A 13,601-nucleotide genomic window follows, 5' to 3' on the forward strand; every position below is an offset into this window, starting at 1 on the left:
CACACACACACACACACACACACAATTTTTTTTCACTGTCCTGGGCTTCAAACCCAGGGGTGTTCTATCACTGAGATACATCCCCAACTTTTTTTACTTTTTATTTTGAAACAGAGTCTCACTAAGTTGCTGAGGCTGGCCTTAAACTTGTGATCCTCCTGCCTCAGCTTCCTAAGCTGTTGGGATTACACATAAGCATCTTTGTTCCAGTCTCATTCTAGTTTTTAATTAGGAATTTTCTAATGGCTAGTGATGTTTGTCATCTTTATGTATTTTTTCTCCTTCTTTTTTGGTCATTTGCATATCTTTGGTGAAATGTCTATTCAAATCCTTTGTTCTTTTATAAACTTGGATTTTTTTTGTGTGTGTTGAGCTTTAGGAATTCTTTATATATTCTGAATAATAGACACATCAAATATGTGATTTTCAAATATTTCCTGCCTTATTAATGTGAGTTAACTTTCACTTTCTTAATAATTTTTTGAAGCACAAAATTTGAATTTTCTTTGTAAATTCCAGCTTATCCATGTTTTCCTTCATTCTTCATGCTTTACATACCACATCCAAGACCACGAAGTCATGAAGATTGACACAGTTTTCTTCATGTGTTTTATAGTTTCACACTCAGGTCTCTGAGCAATTTTAATTTTTGTGTGAAGTGTGGGTTGAGATTTTCTTTCTGTTCTGTTTTGTTTTGCATATTCACATTCACTTCCTCTAGCTCTAACATGTGTTTGAATTCCCAAGTCTTCCAGAAAAGACTGCTTTCTGCCATTGAATTACTTTAGCAAGTTTGTTACAAAAAAAAAAAAAAAATCTCCAGGGCAACGTCCTGCTCCTGGTATCTGCCCTCGACATGATGGGGTGGAAGGGCCTTTACCTCTGTGGTCTTCCTCCCCGAGGTCCAGATAGCCCGCCTCACCATGACACAAACGTCAGGCGAATTCCAGAGAAGGGACATTCCACGAAATACCTCAGCAGTGTTCCTCCAGACTCTCAAGTTCATCAAAAACAAGAGGACAGCTGGGATCATGGCTCAGTGGCAGAGCGCGGGCCCCACATGTGTGAGGTTCAATTCTCAGCACCGCATATAAATAAATGAATAAAATAAAGATGCATCGACAACTAAAAAAAAACAAGAGGAGCCTAGGGATACAAGGTGAGTCACTGTGACGCGTCCTGAAGGGATCCATCCTGAAATGGAAAAAAGAACACTAAGAAATAACTAATGAGATCTGATTTTAATCAATAATAAGGCATTGCGGGGCTGGGGATGTGGCTCAAGCCATAGGGCACTTGCCTGGCATGCGTGCCGCCCAGGTTCGATTCTCAGCACCACATACAAACAAAGATGTTGTGTCCCCCGAAAACTAAAAAATAAATATTAAAATTCTCTCTTTCCCTCTCTCTCTCTTTAAAAAAAAATAATAAAAAAATAAGGCATTGGTATTGGTTTGTTAATTCATTTTGTAAATCTTTTTGGTACTTTAGATTGAACTCATGAAGGCTCCACCACTGAGCTACCCCCTCAGTCCTTTTTATTTTGAGACAGGGTCTCAAGAAATTGCTGAGATTACACTTGAACTTGTGATCCTTCTGTCTCTGTCTTGAATGGCTGGGATTTCAGGCATCTACCACCATGTCCGGCTCGTTCATTAATTTTGACAAATGTATCATACTAATGTAAACATAAGGTAATCCCAGCAGCTCGGGAGGCTGGGGCAGGGGGATCACAAGCTCAAAGCTAGCCTCAGCAACTTAATGAGACCCTAAGCAACTCAGCAAGACCCTGTCTCAATATAAAAAATAAAAAAAGGAATGAGGATGTGGCTCAGTGATTTAGTGCTTCTGGATTCAATCCCCAGTACAAAAGGAAAAAAAAGGGTGAGAGGGGACAGGCTGTGTGTATATGAGAACTCTTTAAACCCTTTGCAATATCTTTGTAAATCTAAGTTTTAAAAACAAAGTTTATATGAAAACATCAATTAGTCACACTTGTGTTATTTATTCCTCAACTCTATATGCTCCATGAATTTGTGAATTTTTCTCCTATAAACCACTCACTTGATAACTGTAGCTTAATAGTACCTCCTCTTTAAAAAAAATATATATATATATGTGTGTGTGTGTGTGTGTGTGTGTCTGTATACCAAGTGTAATTGGACACAATGCCTTTATTTTATTTATTTATTTTTATGTGGTGCTGAGGATCAAACCCAGGGCTTCGAACGGGCTAGGTGAGCGTGCTACCGCTAAGCCACAACCCAGTCTCTTAATAGCATCTCTTGGAATCGGCAGTGTGAGTTCCCTAAATGTGCTATTGCTTCTTCCCTGCACTCTCTTGAGTTTTACCCGGGCTGGGAATGACCTTGGATTGTGTGTTTTCTCAGATTTCTCACTAATCCTACCGTCATCTCTTCATTGGATTCAATCTTTACTCCAGACAAATATTTCAAGAATATTGTTAATTTTATCTTCCCAAAGAAATCACCCCTGAAACCTCCATTCACTCTATTTTAGACTGCTTTTCTGTAAGTGGACACTTACAGGTTATTTCTCTTAAATGTCCCAATACCCACGGTCTTGGAGTTTGCTTGGTGGTATATAAAGCCTGTCTTTTATTACTTAAAAGTGCAATCATGGGTAACTGAAAACCTCATGTTCTGGAAAGCCTTAGTTATGGGGAAAATGGGATGGTTGGTCTATTTCAAATATAATTCCCAATCCCTATGAGTGAGTTGAATTCAAGTTTGTAGATCATGTACTGAAAATGGAATAAATCCATAAAATGATGTTATAGTTCGTCCACTGCACCTGTTAACACTTACTATGTAAATGAACTTGTGGTAAACTCCTTCATTTTCCCCCCTCTTTTTTTGTCCTCCAATTCTTTGGTCCCTTTTCCTCATCCTATAAAAATCAAGGATGGAGCTGGACGGTGGCCCAGTGGCAGAGCGCTTGCCTAGCATGTGTGAGGCACTGGGTTCGATTCTCACACCACGTATCAATAAATAAAATAAAGGTTCTTTTACAACTAAAAGAAATATTAAAAAAAAATCCAGGATGATTTCAGTGTACGTGAAACACCCTGTTTTGCCTCCTCTCTCTCCTTTGCAGTTAAAACCCCCAAGACTTTGCTTTAACAACAGTCATTTGAGTAGTTTCTGAGGTGTTTAGGTCGTTGTGAACGAGGGGTGTGATGGCGTTGGCGGTGGCCCCTGTGCAGGCATGGCAGGGAGGAGCCCAGGAGTCCCTGCAAGGCTGGTGAGGGAGGAGGAGTCCGGCAGATGCGTGGGTCCAGCGGGTAGGTGGGTAGGTGAAGGCCTTAACATGATTTATCAGGCATATCAGAGACTCTCCCCTGATCTCTGTGGCCTTGTAAATTCCTCGCCCCTCAAGGGTTCTCAAAGGTGACGGAATGTCACTTTTGTGATTACCTTATGTAAGACCATGACTTATTTCTCACCTTTGGATGCTCTGTTGCCTTCTTGGCCTGCCTGCTTTGATGAAGTTGGGGAATCCCAAGTGGCAAGTAACTATGGGTGGCCTCTGGGTGTTGGAGGCAGCCTCTAGCTGACAGCCAGCAAAACACTGCAGCCTTAGTCCTAGGAACACAAGGAATTAAGTCCAAGTGAGCTTGGAAGTGGAACTTTCCCCAGTAGAGCCTCGGATGAGACTACAGCCCTAAGCACACACTGACCACAGCCATGTGAGGTGCAAGCAATGAGCCCTTCAGATAAGGCATGGGACTCCTGACCCACAGAGTAGATGGGTTATTTTGAGACACAAGGTTTATAGTAACACTGTTACACAGATATAGTTACTAATATAGGCATGTATATTTTGTCACGGATTTAAAGTGAGAAATAAGAATTTAACATGCTTTTTTTGCATACCAATTATACATGGGGAATTTTGCTATCTACTGGGGTGGGCACAGTATCAAAAGAGGTCTATTTTATTTTATTTTAATTTGTTCTACTTAGTTATACATGACAGTAGAGTGCATTTTGATCCATCATATAAATGGAGCATAACTTCTCATTCTTCTGGTTGTACAGGACGTCATGTTGTCACATACGCACATAGGGTCATGATGTCTGATTCTTTCTCCTATCCTTCCCACCCTGCAGAAGGGAGGAAGAGTCTGGCATACGTATGTGAGTCAAGTGGGTACTTAAGGCCTTAAAATGATTTATCACTTGCTTCTTATTCTCAAAGGTGATGGGGAAAATGGGATGATTGTCTGTTTCAAATATAAATCCCAATCCCCTTCCCTTCTTTCACTCCTCTCTGTCTAACGCAAAGTACCTCTATTCTCTCCCACTCCTTATTGTGAATTAGCATCCACATATCAGAGAAAACATTCAGCCTTTGGTTCTTTGGATTGGTTTATTTCGCTTAGCATAGTGTCCTCCAGTTCCATCCATTTACCAGCAAATGCCATAATTTCATTCTTCTTTAAGGCTGAATAATATTCCATTGTGCATATATACCATATTTTCCTTATCCATTCATCTGTTGAAGGGCACTTTGATTGATTCCATAGCTTAGCTTTTGTGAATTGAGCTGCTATAAACATTGATGTGGCTGTGTCACTGTAGTATGCTGATTTTAAGTCCTTTGGGTATAAATCTAGGAGTGGAATAACTGGGTCAAATGGTGGTTCTGTTTCAAGTTTTCAGATGATCTCCATACTGCTTTCCAGAGTGGTTGTACCAATTTGCAGTCCCACCAGCCATATACAAGTGTACCTTTCCCCTTGCATCCTCACCAACATTTATTGTTGCTTGTGTTCTGGATAATTGCCATTCTGACTAGAGAGAGATGAAATCTCAGTGTAGTTTTAATTTTCATTTCTCTAATTGCTAGAGAGGTTGAACATTTTTTCCTACATTTGTTGATTGATTTTATTTCATCTTCTGTGAAGGGACCTTTCCTTACCTCATTTATTGATTGGGTTGGTTTTTTTTTTTTTTTTTTTTTTTTGGTGTTAAAGTTTTTTGAGTTCTTATATAACCTGGAGATTAATGCTGTACCTGAGGTGCACATGGTAAAGATTTTCTCCCATTCTGTAGGTTCTCTTCACATTATTGTTTCCTTTGCTATGAAGAAACTTTTTAGTTTGACTCCATCCCATTTATTGATTCTTGGTTTTACTTCCAGTGCTTTAGGAATTGTAAAGAAAGTCAGTTTGTAAGCTGACATGGTGGAGATTTGGGACTACTTTTTCTTCTGGTAGGCACAGGGTCTCTGTTATAGTGCATAAGTCCTTGACCCACTTTGGGTTGATTTTTTGTGCAGGATGAGAGATAAGGATTTAATTTCACTTTGCTTCATATGGATTTCCAGTTTTTCCAGCACCATTAATTGAAGAAGCTATCTTTTCTCCAATGTATGTTTTTGGTGCGTTTGACTACTATGAGATAACTGTATTTATACGGACTTGTCTCTGTGTCCTCTATTCTGTATCATTGGTCTACAGGTCTATTTTGGTGCCAATACCATGCCGTTTTTGTTACCATAGCTCTGTAGTATTGTTTGAGGTCTGGTATTGTGATGCCTCCTGCTTCTCTTTTCTTACTAAGGATTGTTTTGGTTATTCTGGGGCTCTTATTTTTCCAAATGAATTTCATGTTTGCTTTTTCTATTTCTATGAAGAACATCACTGGGATTTTTTTTCAGTGTGTTATTTGTTTAAAAAATGTTTTTAATTGACTTTTAAAAAAACATCATTGGGATTTTAATAGGTATTCCATTAAATCTATATAACGCTTTTTGCAGTATGGCCATTTTGACAATGTTAATTCTGCCTATCCAAGAGCATGGGAGATCTTTCCATCTTCTAAGTTCTTCTTTCTTTCTTTAGTTTTCTGCAGTGTTCATTGTAGAGGTAAAAGAAGTCTATTTTATGATGGTGTATCTATCTAGATCTGTATCCAAGATGCAACCTCAGGACCCTTGATAAAGGTCATCCATGCTTGTTTGGTAGACTATGAGAGGGTTAGGAGGATCTCCTCCACCAGGGGAGACAGTAGTGGCACGTGTAGAAGGATCTGCTTTCTTTTTTCAGAGGTGGGTGAGGGACTGGGGGGTGGAACCCAGAGGCTCTGTACTACTCAGCTACATTCCCTGCCCCCCACCCCCTTTTAGAATATTGTTGAGATAGAGTCTTCCTTAAGTTGCTGAGGCTGGTCTTGAATTTGCCTCAGCCACTGGAGTTGCTGAGAATATTTGCTTTCTTAAGAGACTTTTGCATTCTGGAGCCAGGCAGGCAGGCAGGGCTGCTCACAATGCAGGAGTGCTGCAGGGGCAGGGCCTCAGTTGCCACCTGCAGGAAATGCAGCGACTGCTCTGGCACTTGAAGGATTAAGAGCCTTGGGAGCAGTGAAGGGGAAAGATCAGTGTAGACCTTCAAGTCCTCAGAGAGGACAATGGCAGTCAAGGCCACAGAGGCACCCTGAGAGAACTCTTTGAGCAGAGAAGGGAATGCCCAGGAGTGACAGCTGGGGGAAATTTTTTGGTGACTCTGCTTCAGACCCTGGACAGGCAGTGGTATAAGACTGTAGACAGGGCTACCTCAGTTCCCTAGAAATAGGGCTGGAAACAAAGAGGAATGCAGCTGCTTTAGCCCAAGACAGAGAATGGACAGGGGAAATATGGAAGGGAAGGATGACAATATCATTCTGGCTGCTGCTTCACAACAGAATGCCCCAAATTTTGCACACTGCTGGACAGGGCTGACCACTAGGTCACACAGGATATCTTCGGATAGTCTGTGCAGACAGACCATGCCTTAGAATAGTCCACTGAGGGAGAAGAAAGAGAATTTAATTAAGTCTGGTTCCTTTCTGCCTGTTCTTGTTGGTCAAAGTTTGCTTTGTATCTGGGTTTCTGTTGGCCTCTTCAGAAGCCAGCGCCCACACACACCCCACAGGGAAGCCATTTATCCAAGTCTGGATAAATATCTTCTCTCTGCGGGAGAAACCAGAATCAGGGAGTGGGGCGATGGCTTGGCTGCACAGTGCGTTCAGGGGAGAGGGCCTGGCTTTCTGCGGCACATGCCATCTGGTAGGGCCCTGGAGGCTGGTGGAGATGCAGGCAGGCCCCAGGTGGCTGAGGTGGGGCACAAGGTAGGGGTTATGGAAACTGGTGAGGAAGAGAAACTGAGAGATAACTGAGGTGTGTCCAGCTGCTGCAGGTTTTTCCAGAAAATCCTGGTGGGGGTAGAAAGGGACATTGAAGGAAGGTGAAGCCTGTGGGAAGGAGCAGATTAAGGATAAGAGCATGTGGGAAGATTGTTAATTTGTCCTCTGTATCCTCAGGCCAGGATATTCTAGGAATATTTTGATTTCAGATAAATGTCTAAAATGAAAACCCAGTTTACGCAAAAAATTTTGAGTTTAAGTGCATATTTTCCAATAAGGGGCATTTGAGATAAGGGCAAGGAATTAATCAAGATATCAAGGCGATGAAGAGCAAGGTGTGTTTGGGGAATCTCAGTAAACACTTTTAAGTGAAGACACAAATTCCAGCCAACCTTACATTTTGAGTAAAGAATTAGAACTTTATCTGTTAGATAATAGGAGTAGTAAAATAAAATACTCCAATTAATCCTCCCCTCCCCCTCCCCCTCCCCCTCCTCGCACTTGACCACTGAGCTACATTCCCAGCCCAGGTTTGGGATACAGTGCCTGGTTCGTGGCAATATACTCTGACCCTAGAGATTCAGGCAATGGGACATGAAGTTCAAGAAAGAGTTCTAGCTCTCAAAACTGTGATCGTTATAGGTGGACCCACTGGACGGAGGGAGGGAGGGATAAAGCTGGGCTTCCTAAGATGAAAGCCTGGAAAGTCTGCGAACTTCGGAAACTGCACTCCTCCTGCCAATCAAAGTCTGGATCCCACGGGGTTATAGTGCACAGGCAAAGAGAGAATAGCAGCCATCTCCCTCGCCCTCCCACCCTGTCTGGAGGCACATACTTCCATTGGGATCAGTAGGCTGAAGCAAAACCAGCCATAAAAACCATCTCACTGAGTGAGGAGGCAGCTCAGGCTTCCGGCGACACACGCAGGACAGGATCTCTGGATGCCTGCAGCGGTGCCAGGGTGCTCAGAGCCAGCAGAGGCCGCGGCCCAGCTCAACTGTGAAAGGGGCGGTCGGGCGCGAGTTGGGCGGGCCCACCTTCGCGCTACTGCGCAGGCTCCAGGGCCGCGGACGCCCCGCCTTCCGCGACGCCCCGCCCCGGCGCGAGGCAGGACGGGAAGGCCAAGATGGACGCGTCCATTTGAACGTCTCGCATGCCTGCCTGTCGTTAATAGTCTAGTACTGCCGTTGCCCGTTCTCCTTCCGGAATAGGGGAGGGAGAGGGGATGAGAAGCTGCGGCGGCCGAGGAGTCACCCCGACCGCTCTGCCGCTGCCCTCGGGCTTCCTCGGTCCCCGCGCCTCCGGGGAGGGGCCGGGGCTCGCCGCGCCTGACGCGTCCCGAGTCCTACAGGTGCGGGCCGCGCCGCCGCTAGCGGGTGGGTCGCGCGCCTTGACGTTCGCCTCCGCCCCGAGGGGCTCGCGCGGGGACCGCAGGGGTGGGACCCGGAGGGGGGGGCCAAGGGGCTTCCCGCCCCAGGGTCGCGCTCTCCGGGGCGCGCCTGGCTTCGCCGAGCCGGGTGCGGCCCGGGCCTTTGGACCAGGGCTCGGAGCCGGCGTGCGGAGGCTGAGTTGCGAAGCCTGCGGCTTCCATCACCCGGGAAAGGCCGGGCGCTCTGCCCTCTATGGAGACACGGCTCCAGATCCCCGCTCTGGATGGGGGTGTCCTTTTTTGGCGCGGTAGTTTTTGCTCTAGTCATCAGTGCTGAGGTTTTGATTGACACCGCATCAACTTACTCCTCTTACTGTAGCTGTTTATGTTGCCTAAATTGTTGACGCATTTGTAAAGTAAGCTTGGGTTACTGTAAAAATATTAAATACGTTGCCCTAATCAGAACAAAAAAAAAAAAATACCATGCTGTAAAAAATAAGGCTAATACAATACAAATAAAAATTCTGCAGTTTTCTCTCAGGTTCTAAGAGAATACATTAGAAAACTGCACGACTAAAGTTGGATAAAGTCCCAAGTTCTTTAATGTTGGTTCTTTTTGTTGAGAAGATAGGAAGGCCAGGTGAAGTTTGAAATTCTTGTAAGTTTTATAAGATGCTTTTTAGGTTCTGTCCCACATCTAGTGTTCTCAATACTGATTTTCTAGCACGTGGAGCAAAGAACTTGTGCCATATTTCATGCCATAATTATCTCAGGCATAACATTTATAGTGAAATAACTTTGTGGCTCTAGGGGAGCTGTATAGAAATTACAGAGGCTTTGAGGTGTTTGTGCAGCAATTCAAAGTGACGCCAAACAGACCTCAGGTGAGAATCTTAAGTCAAATTCGGTTAAACTTTGTTTTTCTTGAGTGCTGTTTCAGTCGTGCTAAGGGCTCTTTGTAGTGCTGACATCAAGTATTTCGAGTTCTGCGTTTGAGGGTTGCACAGCTTAAATGTTATGCTATGAAACCCATTTCTGTTGTGGATGTTGTCTCAAGGACAGAACTGACACCTGTACTATAAAATTTATTATACAGTGTTAAGATTTTACCCACTGTCACTCCATATGGAAGTGTTTGGGAAGTAAGAGTGGTATGTTTTCACCACAACTCCTCCATGTCTTTGTAGAAATAAACTGGTTTGATTCTAAAAGCTGACCAGATGTGTTTGAATCTATACAGAAATAATGTTGATATCGGGAACCCATGTCGAACTTCTATGAAGAAAGGGCAACAATGATTGCAGCCGGAGATTTGCAAGAATTTGTTCCTTTTGGTCGAGACCACTGCAAGCACCACCCTAATGCTTTGAACCTTCAGCTTCGCCAGCTGCAGCCGGCTTCTGAGCTATGGTCTTCTGATGGTGCAGCTGGCTTGGTGGGATCTCTTCAGGAGGTTACAATCCACGAGAAACACAAGGTGCCATGAAGATTCTCATTGTATTTTTGAAATGTTGAGTAATATAATCTTGAAATTTAAGGCTACCTCGATGCAGCTGAGAAAAGAGTAAGGTGCTACTTCAGGGTAAATGCTAAGGTGTTGTAATTTCAGTCAATGCTAAAATAACAATGTACTAAATGATAGTGTCTTAACTGCTAGTTTTAGACATACTGTATAGCTTGTGATTTTATACTGAGAATCATTATTGTGATTATGGTTCTTTTTAAGCATTTTTGTTAATATGTGGAAACTAGATTTTGTGTTATTTGATGATTAAATGGTAGACATTAGAAATGGTCGCTGCAGTTAATCACTTACATGTGTCTTTTTTTAAAAAAAATATTTGTTTTAGTTGTAGTTGGACACAAAGCTTTATTTATTTATTCATCTATCTATCTATTTATTTATTTAATGTGGCGCTGAGGATCGAACCCAGTGCCTCACACATGCTAGGTGAGTGCTCTACTGCTGAGCCACAACCCCAGCCCTCACTTATATGTTTCTGAGGAGAGGGAACTGTTATATAAGAAGATATTTATAATCCCAGCTACTCAAGAGGCTGAGGCAGGAGGATTTTGAGTTCTAGAGCAGCTTGGGCAACTTAGCAAGATCCTGTCTCACTCATAAGAAAGCAGAAAATAGAGGCGATTCCCCCAGACCTGCTCTGTTGGCCTGGAGGGTCTCACCAGGGAGCAAATCTCAATATTAAGTCTTGTTCAGCAGCTTTAAAAACAAAAACAAACCCCAAAACAGATAGTACAGTAGTTCTTTGAAAAAGTTTTTTTTTTTTTTTTTTAATGCAGTACTGAGGTTTGAACCCAAGGGTGCTTTACAATTGAGCTACATTCCCAGCCCTTCTTGTATTTTATTTTGAAATAGGGTCTTGTTAAATTGCTGAGGCTGACCTAGAACCTGTGATGCTTCTGCTTTAGTGTCCTGAGTCACTGGGATTACAGGCACCCTTTCTTTCTTCCACTTATTTATGGCTGGGACAAGGGAGGGAAGGTGAATGTTTGCAGCCGTGGAGCAGGAAGTCTGCACTGTGTGTGAACTCCCCAGTGATGCTCTGTGCACCTCACTTGCCCTCTTCACACCCTGTGTACACCTAATCTGTCTATTTAGTCTCCCAAGGATATGATTTTCTTTTTTGATCTCTAGGGAAGCTTTAGTTTTTGCTTGTTTACTTTTTGGGAGAATAATACAGGGGTATAATGTAAAACATATAATATAGAGAATTGTTGAGTGAATTTTTGTTTCTGAAAATCCTGTAAGATATATTACACCCTGTGTACTCTATCCTCTGTTCACTAGTGCACCAAACCTCTGAGAAGTTGGGCTATATTGAGTTTAACTCCTCAGACAAATAAATCTTGCTCCAGGCTATTGAAAAAGCAAAAAGAGTGCTTGAACATGTCTTATATGTGTTGATTTTAAAGGAAAGCTGGCAGTTAAGGAAAGGCGTCAGTGAAATTGGAGATGAAGCAGACTATGATGAGGAACTCTATGTGGCGGGAAATATGGTGATTTGGAGCAAAGGAAGTAAAAGCCAGGCATTGGCTGTTTATAAAGCATTTACTGTTGACAGTCCTGTTCAGCAGGTGAGTTGATTTGAATTCTGACATTTGATTGAATATTTAATACATGTGTTTTTTCAAAAAAGCTTTTGTTTCAAAATTTAACAGAAATGATAACAGTATGAAGTTCCCAGCAGCTGTGGGTACATTTTAACATGTAGTAAACATAATAGCAGGAAAATAAAAATTTCATTTTATGTATCCTTACTTTTTTGTACTCTATCCTTTGCCAGTGACAGTGGCTCAGTATTATTCTTCAGAACTTCAATTTGTTATTGTCAACAAAAATCTGTTAAGGATATGAAAATATTTTAAAATGCATTATTATAATTGATTGTAACATAAGGAATAAATAAAAATTGTGGCATTTATAGTACAAGAAAAAGAAAACAATTAATTTACTACCACTGCAGTTGGCTTTTACATTTAACTCTTCTAAAAAAAAAATGGTGAATAAAGGGAAGGAATTAAGCATTTGCTGTGTCTTTTCAGGAAGACATGCAGTCCATCTCTAGTTGATGGAGAATTCCAGCAAGTACATGTAGAAGAAGTGATAGAATTAAAATATCACTATTTCATAACCTCTAGTGTAATAATTGGTTCAGCTAAGATTGTAGATGGTGTTAGCACTGTTGCATGAAAGGGTCATACATGACAGTAAGGTTGTCACCCTGTGGATTCCTTGCTAAATGGAAGGGAAGAAATGTACTTCTATTTTGGAGTTGTCTATTGATCTCCACCTCAACCACCTGATGGACTGGAGCATGGCTAACAACAGGAAGAGGGACATTGTGTGCCCTAGAGTAAGGTACGTGGTGTCATTCTCCAGGTGTTCTTCCCCAGAGTATTTAACTGAATATTTAGTCCTAATTTCTAGTTTATAGACAGGTGAGGACTAGAGGATCACATTGCAAAGTAGCATGAGATGGGTGTGTTGGTGCTACAGGTGAGGTAAGAATGTCTGAAGGTTGGTAATTTTTGAAGCTGGCTGAGGGAAATTCATTATCTTACTGTGTTTACTTGGAATATATTTGAAATTTTTCATAATAAAAAATTTAAAGAGAAAAACACCATGAAGAAATTAGCAGACAAACCAGAATATAGGAGCGCCTGCATTCTGATCTTTTTAAGAAAGTCATTCTGTGAGAAAGAAAAATGGTGAGGACTATTCTAAATGAAGAGACTCAAGGAACATCACTAAATGCAGTGTTTTTGAATCCTGCTAAATGAGCTCTGGTTGACTCCTAGATTTTTGAAGGGAGTGGGGAAATGGGAAAACTGAGAAGGGGCTGGATGTTAGATGATATTAAAGAATTTTTTCCTCCCTTAGGAGGGATGATAGTTTTGTGGTTTTATAGGAGAACATCTTTATTTTTAGGAAGTCACAAGTAGTATTTAGGGACGAAGTATCATGATGTGTTGTGCAGTTTAAGTAGTCACCGATCTTCCTCTCAATCCCACTAGTACACAAATGTACATACATAGACAAATAGGGGAAAATGTTATGGTTGTTGGGTTAGGTGAAACAGATATTGACTGTATTATTTTAACTTTTCTTACTGAAAAGTTTTAGAATTAAAAAATTAGGAGAAAAACTTAATCCATGTACAATTAGAATTAGAATTAGAGGTTGGGCCATTGCCGGGAGGCTTTGGCTGATATGAAGTTCCTCATTTATAAATACTGAAATCTTTGTGCTTTGACACTGCTATACCCTTCTCCTTCTATTAATTATTCTTGATGAGCATTGCGCTCTATTTATTTGGAAGTACAGACTGAATTATTCCATAATTTGAGGGCAGATGTGAAAGCATCTATCCAGGAATGTTAAGTCACTGATATTTTTTAAAGGTAAATTTTCTCCCATGTAACCCACAGAGTATAAATGTGAAAAGTGAATTTCAAATAGTTTTTTTAGCTTCATTGTTCCCATCTTAATTTCTCCAAGGAACAGTTGCTTGTTTGCTGGGTTCCATGGAGGTATAGTTATCTCCTTTATCTTAAAGTCTCTT

General features: G+C 41.7%; 1 protein-coding gene across 3 annotated transcripts in view; it reads left to right on the forward strand.

The window, feature by feature from the left end:
• The first annotated feature begins 8,268 nt into the window (after positions 1 to 8,268).
• Positions 8,269 to 13,601, forward strand: part of Anapc1 (anaphase promoting complex subunit 1) — an 80,124-nt gene continuing 74,791 nt past the window's right edge. For 2 of the 3 annotated variants that reach the window (XM_076832849.1, XM_076832851.1), the window contains exons 1-3: positions 8,269 to 8,499; positions 9,758 to 9,994; positions 11,452 to 11,613. In XM_076832849.1, the coding sequence (XP_076688964.1) occupies positions 9,782 to 9,994; positions 11,452 to 11,613 (375 nt within the window). In that variant the 5' untranslated portion in view covers positions 8,269 to 8,499; positions 9,758 to 9,781. Of the gene's footprint in view, positions 8,525 to 9,757; positions 9,995 to 11,451; positions 11,614 to 13,601 lie in introns of all 3 variants that reach the window. The other variant, XM_076832850.1, reaches the window with a different exon arrangement.

This window comes from Callospermophilus lateralis, chromosome 14 (genome assembly GCF_048772815.1).
Source record: "Callospermophilus lateralis isolate mCalLat2 chromosome 14, mCalLat2.hap1, whole genome shotgun sequence".
Lineage (NCBI taxonomy): Eukaryota > Metazoa > Chordata > Mammalia > Rodentia > Sciuridae > Callospermophilus > Callospermophilus lateralis.